Below are 20,667 nucleotides of genomic sequence, written 5' to 3'. Positions count from 1 at the left end.
ATTTTTATTAATTATGGGACCAAAATGAAAACAAGAAATTAAATAAGGGATTAAACGTTCTAATAAGCCAAAAATTAATTATAACAGACTCCTTTCTAAGTGATTGAGTTTGGTTAATAAGTAAAAAGTCATCCTTTTATCAAAAATGAGTTAAAGGTCTCTCTCATAGTGTTGAATTTATTCATTGCTAAGTCACTTATCTATATTGGTAAAAATAAAACTGAAATGTTAACAAGTGTTTTTAGCATAGTTTTAAAATTCGGACCGGATCGGCCGGTCGAACCGGTCGGACTGCGAACCGAAGGGATGACCGGTTCGGTCTGCCTATTAGATTGGTTGTGCAGTTGAACCGGTCAGAACCGGCGTAACTCGATAAAAATCGTTGGAAACCGGTGACTCGGCCGGTTTGGTGAACCGGACCGGTTCAATACACAACATTCTTCAAAACACAGATAACAGAGAAAGAAGATGGTGAGATCTGACGGCGGTAGCGTGTTTTTCAATAGTTAAAACACAAATAACAGTACTGAGATAATTGAGATTATTTAGATCTAGTGTGTTTTTTAATTTGAGAACTATCTATTTGGGTGAGATGAAGGTTTTGGTTTAGAAAGAATAGGAGATGAGGGTAAGGGAAAGGAGGCGCCGCTCTAAGTCTGCAGCAACATTCAGAAAAGAAAAGAAAAGTAGTGTTATGGTTTATGCTTCAATTAGTAAAGTGTTTTCTTTTTTTAGTTCTGAAAGTAAACGCGAAGAGTGGGTTTAAATGATACAACCAATAATTTTTAATTTAACTAAATCATTGTGTCAAAAAATCTTAACTAAATCATTTAAAAAAAAAAAAAAAAAAACTAATTAAATCGTTCTTGTCTACTAGTATTTGTTTTTTAAGAGAAATTATTCTTGTCCAACAATTACGTTTTTTTTTTATACTCAAACCAACTATTAAAAGTGCAATGTCTGAGTTTGTCTTCTCCGCTCAAAGTGACCCTAACCTCCTCCACACAAAGAAACCTCCCGACCCGCCAAAGCCTACAACCCCTAAGCTATCATTCCGAGACAAACTCTTGGGATCCCCCCAAGAGATTCCTATCCGAGAAAAGTATGACATGATTGAGAAAAAACTTGTCCGCATTGAGCATGAAAATGGAAACCGTCTTCTTCCCAAAGTCTACGTTGAACCTTCAATCTTTCAAGAATTGTGCACACCTTGGAGAGATGCGCTAGTCGTGAAACTCTTAGGGAAAAATCTTGGTTACAACACCATGAAGGACCGACTACAAAAAGTTTGGAAAACTCAAGGCAGCTTCGAAATTATGGACAACGACAATGGCTTCTACATGGTTAAATTTGATCAAGCTGCAGATAAAGAAAAAATCATCACCGGTGGGCCATGGATGATATTCGATCACTGTTTGGCTGTAACCCACTGGTCTCCTGAATTCGCCTCACCAGACGCTAAAGTCAAAAGTACGGTGGTATGGATTCGTTTCCCTGGTTTGAATTTAGTTTATTATGACGAAAATTTTCTTTTGGCTATGGCTTCAGCAATTGGTCGCCCGATAAAGGTGGACACAAACACTCTGAAAGTCGAAAGAGGAAAATTTGCGAGAGTTTGTGTGGAAGTCGATCTTACAGCACCGGTGGTCGGAAAAATTTGGGTGAATGGTCATTGGTACAAGGTTCAATATGAAGGCCTCCACTTGATTTGCACAAACTGTGGATGCTACGGTCACCTGGGAAGAAATTGCCCTCAAGTTTTAGCCAGCACTGAAAAGATGAACCTGAATCATCACAAAAATGCAACTAACCACCAAGAAAACAACCACCAGCAGCCCACAACCGCCATGCCCCCTCCATCAATTCCGGCGGCCACCAACAGTAACGGTACTGATTTAATTCCCAGTCAAAATGATATGTCAAAAATTAATGGCAATTTAATTATTATTGATGAAGGAATTAATGAGTTACATGGTGACTGGCTTCTTGTCACTAGAAGAAAGAAAACGGCTAATACCCCCCCAATCAATGCCCATAAAAACATGAATAATAGAACTAACAAATTCTCTGTCTTATCCAACTTGGCCTCTCAAAATAAACCTAATCCATCCACTCATAAACTTCCACCAAAGCCCTCACCTAGTGATGTCTCACGTGGCCCATCTGTTCCTAAACGGCGCCGTCAAGATTACACAACCAATGCCCCAATCATCAAGCAATCATCATCCACTCAAAAGGTCAACCCTCCACTTGATTTCCTAACCAACCAGCTGGACCCCACAATCCTTGGCATTTCTCTCCACACTAAGGACACAAACTCCCACGTGACTCATCCTTATGATAGCAAAAATAACCATGTGACCCATATTTTGACCCCACACACCCATGAACTACAAATTAGCCATAACCCCACACATGAAAATAATTACGACAATGCCATTATTCTTTCAAACTCCACCCAAAGCAACACGAAAGAGTCTGCTTCTGATACAAATTTCATCCAAACTGATGAAGAAACCATGTTAGCCCGTGATATGAATGAAGATACTGAGGTGAACACCAGTGTAAATAATGAAAGTCATGAATCACCCTCTCAGCCTGATGAAGATATGGTTATTTAAAATGTCTCTCCCGAGACACTTAAATATTATTAGTTTTGTTATGGAAGCTTTCAAAGATACTTCAATTCTCTCTTGGAATATCAGAGGGGCTCAAAATAGCAATGCTAAGAGACACTTAAAAGATTTGATTAGAAGGTTCAACCCAACTTTCCTATCCATTCTTGAGACTCACATTCCTTTTGTAAGACTTTCTGCTTTTTGGAATAACAATGGCTATACTCCTGTTCATATCATAGAAGCCTCAGGCCACTCAGGAGGTTTATGGATCTTAAAACAATTAGCTTCCAACATTATCTCATCTGTCCTTCACTCAAACCAATACTCCATCACCTTCTCCATCCATCGTGGGAGCGCTGCCACTACCTGCACTTGTGTCTATGCTAGCCCAAACTTCACTATGCGCCCTAACCTTTGGACTGACCTCACAAATATCAGCCATACTATCAATGGCCCTTGGATGTTAATTGGTGACTTCAATGAAACTCTTCTCCCAAGTGACCAAAGAGGTGGAATATTTAACCACAATAGAGCTGCCCTCTTCTCAAATTTCATGAATAATTGCAATCTTCTTGATCTCACAACCACCGGTGGTCGGTTTACCTGGCATCGCAATCATAATGGCATCCGTATTCTTTCTAAGAAGCTTGATAGAGGGATAGCAAATGTAGACTGGCGCCTATCCTTTCCGGAAGCTTTTGTTGAAGTTCTCTGCAGATTACACTCTGATCACAATCCACTTCTTCTCCGTTTTGGTGGCCTCCCTCTTGCGAGAGGTCCTAGGCCCTTCCGGTTTGAAGCTGCCTGGATAGATCACTAGGATTATGCAGACGTGGTAAGCAAATCTTGGACTTCTTCCAACCATGATACTGTTATTGCATTGAAAAATGTCATGGAAAACTCTATTACTTTTAATCACGAAGTTTTTGGAAATATCTTCAAAAGGAAGAAACAAATAGAAAAAAGGCTAAAGGGGATCCAACACTACCTTGAGAGAGTTGATTCTGTTCGGCATACTATTCTTGAAAAGGAATTGCAAAATGAATACAACCATATTCTTTTTCAAGAAGAAATGCTTTGGTACCAAAAGTCTAGAGAAAAATGGATCCAGTTTGGTGACAAAAACAGTTCTTTCTTCCATGCTCAAGCTATCATTCGAAGAAAGAAAAATAAAATTCATAGACTTCAGCTCCCCAATGGCATTTGGACAAATGATAGTACCGTCCTCCAAGAAGAAGCTCAAAAGTATTTCAAGAACCTTTTTGCCAACTCTCAGCCTCATCACAACCGAGCTTTCTTTACCGATCACCAGCCAACAATTGACGACCTCGGAAAGCTTTCACTCACCAAACCTATTACCAAGAGCGAGGTTTTCGCTGCCCTCAATACCATGAAGCCTTATAAAGCCCCCGGTGCTGATGGTTTCCAATGCATCTTCTTCAAACAGTACTGGCACATAGTTGGAGATGATATTTTCCATTTGGTTCAATCAGCCTTCCATACAGGTCACTTTGATCCGGAGATTTCGAACACGCTCATTGCACTTATCCCTAAGGTGGATCCACCTAATACCTACAAAGACTTCAGGCCAATCAGTTTGTGCAACATTGTCTATAAAATTATTACTAAAGTTTTGGTTCAGCGTCTTAGGCCTATCCTTAATAATATTATTGGCCCTTGCCAAAGCAGCTTTCTGCCTGGTAGGGGAACTTCTGATAACTCCATTGTTTTGCAGGAAATTATTCATTATATGAAAAGATCAAAGAAGAAAAAAGGCTATGTGGCTTTCAAGCTCGATCTTGAGAAAGCTTTTGATAATGTCAATTGGGATTTTCTTAATTTTTGCCTACAGGATTTTGGTTTCCCAGACATCACCATCAAGCTCATCATGCATTGTGTTTCCTCCTCTACCTTCTCTATTCTTTGGAATGGAAACAAAATGCCTTCTTTCAGGCCTTCACATGGTCTCAGACAGGGTGATCCTCTATCCCCATACCTCTTTATTCTTTGTATGGAGAAACTCTCTCTTGCTATCAATAATGCTGTTTTTCAAGGAGAATGGGAACCAATTAAAATCACAGGCACAGGACCCCAAGTATCTCACCTTCTCTTTGCAGGTGACGTCCTTCTCTTCATCAAAGCCAAAAACTCCCAGCTGAGATTTGTTACAGATTTATTTGATAGGTTCGGCAAGGCGTCTGGTTTGAAGATTAATCTTTCAAAGTCTAGAGCCTTTTATTCGGCAGGTATCCCTCAAAGGAAAATCACTAGCCTCACCTCTATTTCTGGCATCCGGAGCACTACTTCCTTTGATAAGTATCTTGGCTTCCCCATCTTGAAAGGGCGGCCTAAGCGGAGCGATTTCCATTTCATTATCGAAAAAATGCAAACCAGGCTGGCATCTTGGAAGAATAGGCTTCTTAACAAGACAGGGCGATTGACTTTAGCTAATTCTGTGTTAACTTCTATTCCTTCCTATTTCATGCAAACTAATTGGCTGCCCCAAAACATTTGTGATAGCATAGACCAAACCACAAGAAACTTCATCTGGCGTGGAACTACTAATAAGGGAATCCACTTGGTAAATTGGAAGAAAATCTCTCTTCCCAAAAATATTGGTGGATTGGGTATTCGAGCAGCTAGAGAAGCTAATACTAGTCTTCTTGGGAAACTTGTTTGGGACATGGTTCAGTCTTCTAATAAATTATGGGTGCCTCTCCTTTCTAACAAATACACAGGTGGCCACAACACCCTTTATGCTAGTGCCAACAACAGAAGCTCCCCAACTTGGTCTTCAATCATTCGTGCCAAAAACATTCTTAAGGACGGATACACTTGGCGCATTGGTTCAGGTTCTTCATCCTTTTGGTTCAGCAGTTGGAACTCTCTTGGCCCTATAGGTAATTATGTTCCTGTTATTGATGTCCATGACCTTCAATTATCTGTTAGAGATATTCTTTCCGCTCCTGGAAATCATGCTCGGGTTCTTTACACTAATCTTCCACCAGATGTTGAGAATCACATTAACAACATTCATACCCAGTTTAACGACAACATCGAGGATGCTTTAATCTGGTCTCAAAACAAAAATGGCACTTACACTACTAAAAGCGGATTTAATTGGCTTATCACCTCCAGAGTTCCTGCAATTGAACCCATCCTTCACGCTTGGTCTTGGATTTGGAGACTAAAGGTTCCGGAAAAGTACAAGTTTCTTATCTGGCTGGCGTGTCAAAATGCGGTTCCCACTCTTTCCCTGCTTTACCACAGAAGCATGGCTCCCTCTCCCATTTGCACTCATTGCGGAGAAGAAGATGAAACCTTTATGCATTGTGTCAGGGACTGTTGTTTTTCTAAGGACATCTGGCAGAAAATTGGTTTTACAAGTAACGATTTCGTCACAACTGCTACAACTTATGATTGGATAAAGCTTGGTATTTCTGGCTCACGTTCTAGTATCTTTTTAGCCGGCCTTTGGTGGGTTTGGAGACACCGTAACTTAATGTGCCTTAATAATGAAACTTTGTCTTTATTTCGGTTGTGCAACAACATCATTTCAGCAGCTGATGCAGCCAACTCGGCATTCAACGGTGAAGAAAATCCCCCTCATTCAGACCGATTGGTGAAATGGAACAATAGAAACCACCAAGATTTCATTCTTAATGTTGATGGCAGCTGCATTGGAACCCCTCCACGCACCGGTTACGGTGGTGTCCTACGCAATAGTGCAGGTTTGTTTATCTCAGGCTTTTCCGGTCTCATTCCTAATTCAGCTGATATATTGCTAGCGGAGCTAACAGCTATTCACCAAGGACTGAAATTGGTTACGGATTTGAATGTGAATGAGATAATGTGCTACTCGGATTCCCTTCTAGCTGTTAATCTTATTGCGAATGACACTCCTAGATACCACATCTACGCCGCTCTTATCCAGAATATCAAAGACCTGCTAAATGACAGGAACATTTCCCTCCACCACACTTTAAGAGAGGGGAATCAATGTGCGGACTTCTTTGCTAAATTTGGTGCTAATTCAGATGCTGCTCTTGTCGTCCATCAATCGCCTCCAGCTGATCTCCTCCCCTTGCTTAGAGCTGATGCGCTAGGCATTTATTTTGTCAGGAATTAGCTGTTGTTTCTCGACTTCTGTTTCTGTTTTCTGTCCTTTTCCTTTTCTTTTTTTATTGTTGTTAGCTCTTTTGTAACCAAAAAAAACAATTACGTTTTTTTACTATTCAATTTTTTTTAGTGTGCTGTACAAATATTTGTGTTATGTTACTTTATTTTATGAGGAAAAAAATATTAATTTATTTTATTTAATAGGTACCATGACACTAGAATATTTTTATAGAAGGAATCATCTAATTCAGGATAAATCATAGAACAAGCTTTTCATAGAGATCGGATCATCTTATCGAGTCAACCGGTTTAATACGGTTCAGTTATGCAGTTCGTCAACGACTCAATGGTTCGACCAATGACTTAGTAGTGACCCAGTACCTTGATCGAGTCGATGTCCGATCCGAGTTTTAAAACTATGGTTTTTAGGGTATTGTTTAGTAACTTTAAATAGTAAGTTTTTATCAAAGTTTATAAAATCAATGCATTGGAAATTAGAGTTTTTGGCATTTAGAAAAAATAATTTCATTATTAGGAATTCTTAAAAAGTGCCCTTAGGGTACTCGTTAACAAGACCCAAAAAATTTTTAACTTATCTATATTTTATTTCAAACAAAAAAAAGTCATTATCTATATATTTGTGATCTAAAAAATTTGGCATGAAATTTTTAACATTTACATTCGGCATTGCCATGTTGCTAATTCTTCTGTGAGAATGTTTATTGTGTCCTCTTCTCACATGATTTTTAATCTAGTACTTGGTTAAGGGCTATGCCCCTTACCCATGACAAGTAAAAAACAATATTCTTATTGAACGAAGTTTTAATTGTTTTTATTTCAAATGTTATTTTTTAATTTATAGATACACTTTTTCCTCAAAAAGAAAAAAGAGGTAAAATAATTAAAGACATTTCTATAAAGTAATTTATACAATTTATTTTTTTAAAAAAAAAATCTTATAAAATTGGACAATAATTAAAAATATATATATATATATATATATATATATATATATTTGGGGAAAGATGTACTCATAAACTTTAGTATACATATTTCACTGACATGACAATGGTCTACAAAGAGAGTTCTAAGACATAACCACATACATGTATTACACATTTCATAACTGTTTCTAAATTGTTAAGAGATAAAAGAAAAATGGAATACCAGCAAAACTCAAAGTTTACATTTTGTGTCTTTTGAAATAAAATTAAGACAAAGACGGGATATAAGTATAAACAAACAAAATGTATACTAGTATGAAGCTAGAAAAGCTTATCAATACTTGTGAGAGTATGCTTATTCAACAACATCTTTCTTCCTCATCAAAAGCACAATTAAAGATAGTTTCTATTGATAAAAAAGGATTCCACTTTGAGAAAATATTGACGATCTTTTAAATTAGGTTTCTGATCAACCATGTCCATCTAACTCAAAATGGAAGGAACCACTCTAAGCATCATACTCTGAACAAAAGATACCATCTGCAAACAAAAAGTAATAATATAAATTGCCATATAATTAGACAAGAAAGAATCATACAAATATGGGACAAAAAATATTCAACAATATTATAAAAAAGAAAAAAAACATAGAGAGCATGGAGAACTTTGATTAAAGTAAGTTCTTACCGAAGCAATTCCAATGCACATTATACTGAAGCCAGGAAAATTAAAAGGTGCCTTTTCAGATAGAAATAGAGCTAAAAAAAAGAGAATAAGTTTTTGTTAATATATAATTTTCTGTAATAATATGAACATGATGGGACATTATGAGTTTCCACTCACCCGTTAATGGAGAGAAAGCCAAAGGAGATACAATATGTGCAATCGAACATATGCCTGAGATGCAACCTTGAGCCCTTCCCTGAAAGAAGATATCCATTAGAAGTTGACTATGTTCCAATCATGTCTTCCTTTTATTGTGTTCTTAGGTGCCATTCAATTTTTTTCCTAATCAATATATTTTATGTATAAGTTTTTCCTATTTTCCTAACAAAAATATTGCCACTAACCAATACTATTAACATGATACCTGCTCACGGGGATCGACTTGTTTAGAAACAATACTTCGTATCTGCAAAAAGTGCAAAAGTAAATTAATTAAAATTATTTTTTGAATACTAAAGATATATAGAATGAGGAATGAAACTCACACACGGTTGTGAAAATACAAACAAAATTGAGAACATTGCAGCAGCATAAGGAACCTGTAAACATGTATACCTTAATAATTAATACAACATAAAATGAGAAGGTATTAGTGAGAATACATATTGCAAATTCCACTTATAAATAATTAATTTACTACACATTGAACAATACTTGACAGAGATGAACTTGTAAATTGTAATTAGCAATAGAGTAGCAAAAGACATACCCATGAGGACCATGCTATGCTGTAAATGAACATCTGCATTCAATTTGATAGCACTAATTTAGAATTTACAAAAATGTGTATTTTTTTTTTTACTTATAAAATTACAAAAGGATAAATGCTTACATGTACACAGTGAAAAAAGAGTCCAATCGATAGAAGCCTTGCCTCGCCCAAAGTAGGAGCAAAAATAGGCATAAGAAAAAGCTGTGATCAACAATGTTTGATATTAATATTTTACAATAAACTCAAACAAATTGTAGATTTGACAAGACAAAACGTAAACTAAACATAGGTGATATTTGACAACTAAAATCACGTCTTACAAAAATTACCTGTGACACAGTCCCTGCAATACCAGAAATGATCATTAAGTCAGCAAAGTGATTCTTATCAAAATGAAACCGAGCCTTTAAGTAATACTGCACACAAAAAATAGAGTGGCATCACAAACTAAGTTAAGGTTAAAAAATACATGATAAAACTTGAAAATCATAACATACCATCATTGAACCATGAAGGCCAACATCTGCAAGGTTGCTGAAGAACGCAACAATTGACGCTTGAGTGATAATCTTGCTGCAAATTAGAATATGGATGGATAACAATTATATCACATGTAATTGAAAAACCAGTTATTAATCATACAAATATATTTAGTTACATAATTAATCAAAATTTATTTCATAGCAACAAGGTAGATGGCACTGTAATAATATTAAGTTTTTTAATAGAAATAAAAATTTGGTTATATATCTCATTTGATAGAAAAGTAAATATTGTTGCTTCAATACTTATTCCAATTTACAGTGCAAAACAAGCAAATAAACTTAGTCCTAGATAATAAATTTAATAGTGTAAGAATGAAAATTGTCACACCTACTATTGAGAAAGGAGGTTATATCTCTTAAAGAGCTCAATGCTTTCAAAAGTGGCATGTTAGCTTTTGATTTTCCGTTGATTTTAGCAATTGGGGGCTTTCCTTGTGAAATGATTGGGGTATAAAGTTGGTTTTCATCGGCGACTGAATCCCGAAGGAAAATTTGCATGTACACTGCTCCGAGCACCGCAACAAAAGTTGAAACCTTAATGTTGAAGGAGAAAACACAATTGATAAAAGAGGAAGTAGAGGAAGTAAACTAGAGGAATTAGCATTAAAAGAGGAAACTAAGCACCTGAAAAGTTTGAGCAGCGGATAGAAAACGAGCTGCAACTGTTCCACACACAAACGCTGAGGATCCTATCCCTGAAAGAACTCCAAATGCACTGCTTCTTCGACCTTCTGGAACGTTATCTGCCTACATTATTATATTTATAAAACAAATAAATCTAAGTTAGTTAAATTTAATTGTTATGCACGTTGTTTATTTTGAATTTGGAAACAAATTTTTGAAATGCAGAGAAATTGGAGTTTAGTTGTACTAACGACGTAAGCTAGAGCGAGGCAAGGAACACATCCATCGCAAATCATGTTAATGATGATCTTAAACACATAGTACACATAGAAGAATGTTTTCGTTCTGCTGTAAGCTAATATGCCTGCGAATCATCCAGAAGCAGTACATTACAAACATTATTAGTTTGATAGTTGCAATTAAAACCATTAATGTGTGCGATGCCATTTGATTACTGCGCAACATATACAAAAGGATAAGATAGAATTGTTAAGTAATTTATATTTACACCCACCCACCCACATAATTGTGAAATTTGAAAACTAAAATGACAAAATAAAACTTTTGGTTAAGGCATTTCAAATAGGTAATCAATAACGTTCATTGTATGATGAAAAGATATACATTTGTCATAACTCGTCAACCACTAGCATACGGTGTTCATATGCGTCTCAATTTAAACATATGAAAAGTGTGGTTAATGAAGTTATGTTGGTGGCTAATAAGTTTCAACATCTGTTAACCATTTGAAAAGTTGTAGTGAACATTATCTAAAATTGGTTGTAGGAAATCATTTATCTTGTAGAGATATTCAACCATAAATGCTAGCTAGATTCTCAAACACTTTTTTTATTTTTTTTTATTTTTTATTTTTATAAATATTTTCCATGATATACCTCCATTAGAGATAATTATATTCGATATATTGTTTATTGGTAACCAATTATATAGACACCTCTCACAGTGCAAATTCAATTAACCACAATATTAATTTATAATATTGTGGGAGTCTAATCACTTTTGTTCAATTCAACATTCACTCTATAATTATATGAAATTTATGTGAATCTCATTTTAAAAATGAACCAAATGGAACCTACTAGTATGATCTAAGAATTTTCACTCAATAATAAAAACTTGGAGATCATAGACCTAAACACTTGAATTATGTACTAAATAACCATGGATTTGTGTTTTATATTAAACACCTCTTGTCAACAAACAAAAACACATCTAAAATAATACGTTTTCTTTTATAATTTTTTTTGTAGGTTGTTGTTCCATAAAACAATGTCAAATTCAATTAAACAAATTGAATAAACTGAAAGTAGAAGTACCCAAGGGGATAATCATGAGGGTCATAGGGAGCGTAAGAATGGCCTTCCTCCCATACTTATCAGAGAGATCGCCCAAAATGGGCATCATCACAAGCGTTCCCATTCCTATCATCTGCAAAACTTCACAGATTTATTCACTCACATGAACAAGTATATAAATTTAATTGCTGCAAATATATTAAAGAAATAAAGAATCAAGAGGGATTCCATTCCATGCCTCAATCGAGGGAAATGGACCAATGGAGTTGGTGATCTTTCTTGAATGCTGGTTTTGATCACATGATTAGAAGATTTTTAAGAACTTGAGAAAATTCAATTGTCTAGAAGTTCGATCATGGGGGCTAAGTGATAAAAATTGATAAAATATCACATTCCAGATTATTAATTTTTTTGCAAAATTCAATTTTTGAATTTTTTGAAAATGATAAAAAAAAAAAAAAATCTTGTTTTTTAGAAATTTAAAAAATAAAAATAGAAAGGGCTAGATAAAATGTTTGTCATTTGTATGTAAAGAGAATTTTTGTGTGGATGTTTTGGCAAATGTTTGGTGTCTAGGTAGGTGGTTCAACTTCTAATTACTTGTGAATTTTGTCCGGCTCTAGTTAGACACTTGTTATTAGATGACTGTATGAGATTGTCCACTCTTCGTTTGATTAAGTTGTAATTTTTTATTTTTTTTTCTACATGTAGGCCTTCTTTTTATCCAAAAAAAAAAAGTACAATGGGATGGTGTATTTTTAACTGGGGGTGGAGGAATAAGTGTGGGGGTATGGTCGTATGGAGTACATTTTTCTATTTTTGGTTTGATATTTCCACTGGGGCCCAACACAACACAACTTGGAAATAGGTAGCCCAACAAAATACCATGCTCTTTCTATAGTATTGCTATTAAGGAAATTTCTGTTGCTGTATTCTTGTTGTTTCCCATCTTTGTGAATATTTTGTTTTTGCTGGCTTGGAGGAAGACTCTTATGTCTATTGACAACCGATAACGTAAAACTACAAAAAATCGAGGAAAAAACAAAGCAATGAATCACATTGGAACGTCCAAGCAGTGGGCCAACAAAATAAGTTGTTAACTTTTTAAGTTAAAGAAAAACGGGAGCCAAATTATTAAGACTATCGAAACCAGAAGGAAAGTTCTTTGGTTGAGTGGGGACAAACTTACCAACACAGACAAACGTATGTTAATAACTCAAAGTTTTTGCTTTTTTCTTTTCCCTCAATTAATGGGGATATCTTTATTTTTTTTAGGGACCAAATCTACAACACAATAATTGGTAATTTGGTACCACAACAAAGGAGTGGAAATTTCTATTTTGTTAAACCATCACTGGGAGAGGAGTCTGGGGATCAAATCATCAATATCTTATAAATTCCATATTTGATTCATATCATATCATAGTCACTAGCAAGCAACATTAAATGTCTATTTGAAAATAGTCCATGTTCATATTTTGAAAAATTTAAACACATCGGTTTTCTTTCAAAATAGTAGCCATGGGCCTGATTTTTTTCCCTTTCATAAAATCATAATTTTACATCTTAATTTTATTATATCATTACATATATAACTAAAGGTGAAATATCAAGCATCGCCAACTCATGACCATTTATCTATTTTATTGCAATTTGAGATGACTTGAAATGTAATTAATTTCAATCATATCACGAAAAGTGGTTATAATAAGATATATTTTTAGAACCGGTTTAAAAACTGTGATATTATAGCATAATTTAATTGGAGGTATGTATAAAAAACTTTACGCCGTTGTCGATGTATGCAAATTATATTCATAAAATGTTTCTTGCATATTACTTTTATTGATCAAATAATATCAAATCACCACAATTTTGATTGGTGTGCAGTGTGTGTGAGTATTGTAAAGTTTTAACTACCATATTTGATTGATAAAAAAAAAAATCAAATTAATTTGTTGAGTCTTGTTAACATATAAGATTATGAAATAATTCTTTAATAATTTAGAGTTTTGTTGGATATGGTCATATGGATGGATATCGAGTGTACAAAACTATTTAAAATTTAAATCTATTTTAAAATAATTAAATATAAAATAACATAATATTATATATATTATTAATTAGATGATGAATAAATATCCAATCAAACTTCCATTAAAAAAAATGTCCAGTTAAACTCTAGATTACGGGAGTGCTTATTGTTAATACACAAATTTAGATTCTCCAAAATAATAAAGGGAATAGGCTAGTTTGATCAAATGCTTAAAGCATATACAAGAAATGACACAATACGTCTTATGAGCACCATAGTTTATGCTCAGTTGGCAGGAACATGCATTATTATATGCAGTTAATTTACTGAATGAATGCAAAATATTGAGATATATTGGTGAAACTATATAACGTACCGCTTGTTGAAAACCAGTGAGATAGATGGCAATTGAGCATTCATCTTGTCCGGGACAAAGAGCAGCCATTGTTACATCGGTGATTGCTGGTTGCACCATGAATGTCGATAAGTTATGAAGAAAGACAGTCATGAAGAGATGGCTCAACCCATACATATTCAATTTCTCCATAATTCTCCCACTCATGATTATATGTTTATTTTTTTGTGCGTTTTGCATGGAAAGTCACCACCCTCTCTATATAACATGATAAGCCATGTACAATATTACTGGAATGCAAGATTCACTTAGAAGCGCCAACATGTACCATAACTTATAATGTACGATACCCTATATTTGTGTGTGTGGGACCTCCGAGTTGATCACAAGAGCAAGCATAGTGTAGTGTACTCTTGAGATTGCTTTACACTCGTGGTTACACCCGTGCAAACGCACGGAGAGAAAATTAATTATAAATTATAAATATATAGGTAGTTTGTTATACCTAATATCAAATTATGTATATTAATGATCTCAAAAAAAATTATTATGTATATTAATGCAACAAATATGTTGTTTGTTATCCCTAATATCAAATATATATGTAGTTAATTATAAAATGCTAGCATCAATGCAACAAATATGTTGTTTGAATGCATTACAAATGGATAAATATGTTTAATTGAATTGTACCTTATAAAGAGATATTAATTAATAGCATATTATCATATCGTCTCCATGTATTTGTCATGTGTCTCTAATTACATGTTTTTTTAACCAAAAAGATTAAAAAAAAACATCAATATTGGATCGGATGATTATTCTTCCCATGTTTTTAAAAAAGTCTATAGGTGAGGAAGAAGACAAAAGAGGGAAAATAAAGTGAAGGAAGAGAGAAAGGGGTTTGAAATTTTGAGAGAATTTTTTTAGTAGAGTTCTTGCTTTAGAAATTGCCGATGAGGTAAAGACTTTGTCATATACAAAGACTTCAATTTTGACCACATCGATGCCGCGGTTGATTCCTTATCTACATCTCTCAAAACTTTATCATCGAAGCACAAGACAATGGCACTCCTGACCTTGTCCACCATCTCGGTCATCTCCGCTCGTGATATGGTCACTAATAACGCACCTTCACCCTTCAAAGTTTTCTCACACTTTTGTTGTATTAAAATCGCTTCCATCTTTACCTTCCATAACCCAAAATCATTATCTCCGGTAAACTTCTCAATATCCTACTTCGAATCCATGGTACTTGATTATCCTTTGATCCTTGCCCCACGGTAGGTACCAATTGTTGTGAATTCGATGAAAATCACACCAATAAAATACTTTATGTGTGGAGCAAAATAATCAAGCAACCAATATCAACGTGGGAAGAATTATAAACACAAGCAAAAATAGAAAACAACGAGAGAAAGAAAGGAGAGAACACACGAAATTAGCTTACCCAATTCGGTCCAATACTGACCTAGTTTGTGGGAGAGAGCAACCCTCCATTCCACTATAATGATGAGTAACTTTACAAAAGAAATATCAACGGGTTACAAGAATAAGTCTCTTGCCTAATTCTACTCAAAATCTCAATCTATTCTCATGACCAAGAGACTCAATCCTAATAGTGTTTCCCAAGGTGAATCAACTTCAACCCTAGTGTTTGTTGCCAAGAGAAAACTCTATACAACCCCTAGTTTTCTTGTTGACTTATAAACCCTTGTTTCATCCCCTCTATCTCAAGGTTTACTCTGATACAAGGTCTATATTTATAGTAAAAGTATCCCTCATAAAATTGGAACATATTTCAGCCCAAAAATACGTTTCCTTTTTTCCCACTGCGCGAAATCGGGCGCCGATTTGCACCCTTCAGCCAATGAAAATAGCCGCATAGAAAGGTTGAAAAACAAGTCAAAAATCGACCACCGATAAGTCCAATTCGGGCCCCGATTTTGCACTTCCAGAAATCCAATTATGAATCACTTTCACAACACTTTTTCTTTCAATTACACACTCTGATTAATACAATGTGATCAGTGATGGTGAGATCAATATTTTTAGTCACATATAGCTGAACCGCTAATAACTTGATTATTAAACTATTTTATTAATGGTCAATGTTATTCATCCAGACAGGATTTATCCCGAACTGGATCGCAAAAGCGTGGTCTTGAAATCATCGTGAGATAATCTCTCACGATACTTAGCAATTCCCTTTATTAATATGTTATCTTAAATAAATTACTAGTTTTAATTATATTTTTTATGAGTATTTTACTATTTTATGTTTAATTTCAAATAGTGTTCGGGAGTCTAGAGAGGCAATGAGCTAAACGTCTAGGACCCGCTATGAGAGAGACACCACACTCTTACCTAAAATCTTAAGTCAATGGGTTTATGGGTCTCCCTCAAGACATCACTAGGCTGATCGGGTTTATGGGCCTCCCTCAAGTGTGCTCACCCACATCACTCCATCGAGCCTTACCAGGGCTCTGATACCAGTTTGGATATCGTTAGGAGCGGCAAATACTAAACATCTAGGATCCGTTATGAGAGAGACACCACACTCTTACCCAAAACCTTAAGGTAACGGGTTTATGGGTCTCCTCTCTTATATATCCAACATTTTCTCTATTTCTAGTCAATGTGGGACATAATCACTCGCACTTGATTTCCAACAAATATGATGAATCAAGATAATATGAAGAAATGGTAGAATTATATATGATGGAGACAATCAAGATTGGATTTGTGACAACCCCTCAAGTGTGCTCACCCACATCACTCCATCGAGCCTTACCAGGGCTCTGATACCAGTTTGGATATCGTTAGGAGCGGCAAATACTAAACATCTAGGATCCGTTATGAGAGAGACACCACACTCTTACCCAAAACCTTAAGGTAACGGGTTTATGGGTCTCCTCTCTTATATATCCAACATTTTCTCTATTTCTAGTCAATGTGGGACATAATCACTCGCACTTGATTTCCAACAAATATGATGAATCAAGATAATATGAAGAAATGGTAGAATTATATATGATGGAGACAATCAAGATTGGATTTGTGACAACGAATGCTTTCTACAATGCAAAAATAGTGGAAAATAAAATTGTAACACTTCATAAGTACTGTCAAAGGGGCGAAACCGTCGCTATAAAGTGTTGTTGAAAGCTCAAAAATCACAAGTGTTGGAACGTAGTCTGATGCGGTTGTCAGTAACGGGTCATTACGATTAACAGGCTCGTGATCATAAATTATTGTTGCTACACTATGTATAATCCAATGGTCTCGTATAATTGCCACACTTAAGCGGGTGCAGTTATCATGCATAAGGAATCCTTATGCACCCTGCATAAATCCCAGCTCATTAACCATTTTGCAGTGGAAATGGTTTATGTGAGTTGGACTCCAAAACCATTTTGATGTGGAAATGGTTTCTGTGAGTTGTATTCCGAAACCATTTTGCTGTGGAAATGGTTTCTGTGAGTTGTACTCCAAAACCATTAGATGTACTTAATGGTTTTCTTTGATCCAGCAGGATGCAATTGAAAACAGAACTGTCGAAAATCAGTACTATATAAAGGTACGATGAGCTTCGCCGGTGATATTGGAAACAGAACCGCTGGAAAACAGAATCGCTGGAGAAATTGGAAATAGAACCGCCGGAAAACAGGGTGCAATTGGAGAATCGCTTGAGAAATTGGAAAACAGGGTGCAGTTGGAAAACAGAACCGTCGGAAAACAGAATCGCTGGAGAAATCTGTGCAACCTCGCCGGTGAAATCACGTCGTCGTGAACCTGGCCGGATAAATCACGTCGGAGCGGCGAGCAAGGGTGAGAATCACGTCGGCGTCGGAGCTACGATTAGCTTCTGCGTGTGTGCGATCAGATTGTGAGAGTGCGATCAAATCTGATGGTTGTGAAGTGTTTATGCAGGGTGCATAAGAAAATGGCTTATGCATAATAACTTTGCCCCACTTAAGCATCATTACTACTGAAATTGCACGAAATAAGCACTCTTTGTGCCTATCAATAGACTTATAGACATTGTAGTTGGTACCACATTACATATAACAAAAGTCTTGCATTGTCTTTGATATTATTTTTAGTCTTAGGGTTAAATATGTTTTTGGTCCCTATAAATATACCAACTTTTCGTTTTAGTCCCTCTAAATTTTTCCTTCAACTTTTAGTCCCTATAAAATTTTCAATCACTACTTTTGGTCCCTATTTTTAAGTTAATTTTTGTATTTTTTTAATGAAATTATGCAGAAATGTGTAGAATATTGTAAAAAATATTACCCCAAAAAATTAGAATTTTTTAACAAAACATAAATTAATTATGAATTTTTAACCGTCAAACATATAAAAATTCATATTAAATTCATGTTTTGTTAAAAAATTCTAATTTTTTTTGGGAGAATTTCTTATAATATTATGCATTTTTCTGCACAATTTTATTTAAAAATATGTATTCTACATGAGTTTACATTAAGAGAGTGATCAAAAGTGAAGATGAAAAAATTTTGAGGGACTGAAAGTTGAAGAAATTTTTTAGAGAGACTAAAACGAAAAGTTGATATATTTATAGGGACCAAAAACATATTTAACCCTTAGTTTTACTTCTCGTTTTCTTTTATATTTCATTAGGTAGTTCATCATTATGATGAGTAAGTAGTTTTCCTAAGTCTTGGGGTATTAAAAATAGTCCTATAAAAGTTTTCAATAATCTCAATTATTTTCTTTTGTTAAGAAAATGTATTTCTTTATTGCTTTTTAAAACGAATTATAGTCTGATCGTCAAAACTTGGTTAATCAAGAAATTTATATAAACATAACAAGAAGAAATAATAATTAGTCGATGTTAAACACATTTGAGTTGGTCTTGCGGTGTTGGTTTGTACCTTGAAGTTTGCACCTCCTTAAGGTCTCATGTTCGATTCTCCTTGATGTCAATTTGGATGAGGTAGTTTAGCTTCTTCAAAATAAAAAATAGCCGATGTTATCAATAAAGGAACGAGGGTTGAAGTTGATAATGAAAGCATTAAAGATCATACATACCATAATTCACTAAAATCTTAGGCAACGTCCGAAGGACCGAAAAGTGAAGATAGTTGTTGGACTTATAAAGCTGAACAAAAGGTTCAAAACATGGGAAAAGCCTAACAAACGTTTGGGGTGTAATGGGTATTCGTGTTTAATGGGTTGAATTGACATAAAAACCATGATAATAGAAAGTCTTGTTGGCGAGACACTTATTTATTGGTAGAGATAGATTAATTCATACAAAAGAGAAAACATCATCCTTAGGCTTGCATTCTTAAGATAGAAGAGAGAAATAAGATTTAAAAAATTCTTTATAGTGATGAACTCCAATAATTCTAGGATGTGTTTAACCAATTGCATATTTCCAAAACAATTTTCAACCATTCGTCTTACAATATTTAAAAATACTTTTTGGTTGCATATTTAGGAAGAAAAGGGGTAACATAATATTCACAAGTCTTTGTGTATCGTGTCAATAATAACTTATGAATTTTAAGGGAGGACTTGAGTCTAATTCAAGCAGTGGCGGAGTCAGGAGAGTTACCATGGATCGAACCCATGTCCTAGCGGGGCCAAGGAGCGCGCCTATCCACTGCAACAACATGTAACATACAATATATTATGGATAATATCATAATTATAGGTACGTTGAGGACCTCAATGGCATCTATGGGTCTTTACGAGATCCGGGCGTGTGCCCAACCGCCCCTGAATTCAAGTTTCTCTCAAAAGATCGGAGAACTATATTTTATTAAAGGAGATTCACAAATAACATTATATCACTATATTTTAACAACACTACTTTACTTTAAACCAGTTTATTAAATCGAGCTCGCGAAAAAGTAAAGAGAGCGAGTGTGTCGTTTCACATACATCTAGGGGTGTTCATGGGTTGGGTCAACCCAAAAAAACCGTCAAACCCACCCAAAAAAACCCAAAAAAGTGGGTTGGGTTGGATGATTGGGTGGATATGATTTAAAAAAATGATAAACCCACAAAAATTACGGGTTTTGGGTAAAACCATACCCAGACCCAATAAACCCACTTACCCAATAATGTTCATATTTTTATTTTCATTTTCATTTTCATAGGGAGGAAGGAGAATAACAAAGATTTTGGTTATAATCTTTCTTTAAAAAAAAAAGGTTATAAATCAAGTTTAATTTCAAAAATTGACACAACAAATCCTTTATATTGAAAATTAAAGTCTAATTTCTAAAATTGACACAACACATCCTCTATATTGAAAATCAAAACAGGATATAGTTGCAAATTATGATCTTGCACTTTTAGTTATTTTGATGTTAAAGCAATTTTACGTCATCCAATTTTAGTTTGCTGTAAGTATTTTATGATGAAATTTGTTATTTAATATTATAACTTATTATTTTATAATGTTAAAATATAGTGAAATAGGCTACACAATTTTTTTTAAGAAAATAAAAAGTTGAGTAATTTTTATGAGAAAAAATACGAGGACACATTATTTAGTAATATTAACAAAAAAAATATTGGATAACCCATAACCCAACTCAAACCAAACCGAAAACTAGTGGGTTTGCTCAAACCCACCCATTAATATAATGAGTGGACTTTTTACCATATCCAAATTCGAATATCTTATATGATT

General features: G+C 34.8%; 2 protein-coding genes across 2 annotated transcripts; one reads left to right on the top strand and one right to left on the bottom strand.

Annotated features, from left to right (window-relative positions):
* The first annotated feature begins 2,661 nt into the window (after nt 1-2,661).
* Nucleotides 2,662-3,438, top strand: LOC112420308 (uncharacterized). Its single transcript, XM_024779104.1, has one exon. The coding sequence runs from the start codon at nt 2,662-2,664 to the stop codon at nt 3,436-3,438; it is 777 nt and encodes a 258-aa protein (XP_024634872.1).
* A 4,327-nt stretch (nt 3,439-7,765) lies between these two features.
* LOC11436685 (hippocampus abundant transcript-like protein 1) lies at nt 7,766-14,290 on the bottom strand. Its single transcript, XM_003603792.4, has 14 exons — nt 14,016-14,290; nt 11,626-11,737; nt 10,540-10,652; nt 10,289-10,411; nt 9,993-10,198; nt 9,617-9,692; nt 9,449-9,535; nt 9,240-9,320; nt 9,117-9,149; nt 8,893-8,946; nt 8,772-8,813; nt 8,525-8,603; nt 8,369-8,439; nt 7,766-8,221 (listed from the first exon to the last, which is right to left on the bottom strand). Exons 1-14 carry the CDS (start codon nt 14,232-14,234, stop codon nt 8,165-8,167), a joined length of 1,353 nt encoding a protein of 450 aa, XP_003603840.3. The 5' UTR covers nt 14,235-14,290; the 3' UTR covers nt 7,766-8,164.
* Nucleotides 14,291-20,667: the final 6,377 nt, after the last annotated feature.

The sequence above is a fragment of the Medicago truncatula genome, chromosome 3, assembly GCF_003473485.1.
Source record: "Medicago truncatula cultivar Jemalong A17 chromosome 3, MtrunA17r5.0-ANR, whole genome shotgun sequence".
Lineage (NCBI taxonomy): Eukaryota > Viridiplantae > Streptophyta > Magnoliopsida > Fabales > Fabaceae > Medicago > Medicago truncatula.
This window is presented reverse-complemented; position numbering and strand designations above follow the sequence as displayed.

Excerpts from the sequence above, each read along its gene's own strand:
- LOC112420308 (XM_024779104.1), top strand. The coding sequence starts at position 2,662 with ATGGAAGCTTTCAAAGATACTTCAATTCTCTCTTGGAATATCAGAGGG.
- LOC11436685 (XM_003603792.4), bottom strand. The coding sequence starts at position 14,234 with ATGCAAAACGCACAAAAAAATAAACATATAATCATGAGTGGGAGAATT. Across the intron at positions 10,653-11,625 it reads CCTCATGATTATCCCCTTGG|GCATATTAGCTTACAGCAGA; the intron begins GTACTTCTACTT and ends GATGATTCGCAG. Across the intron at positions 8,222-8,368 it reads TGTGCATTGGAATTGCTTCG|ATGGTATCTTTTGTTCAGAG; the intron begins GTAAGAACTTAC and ends TTTTGTTTGCAG.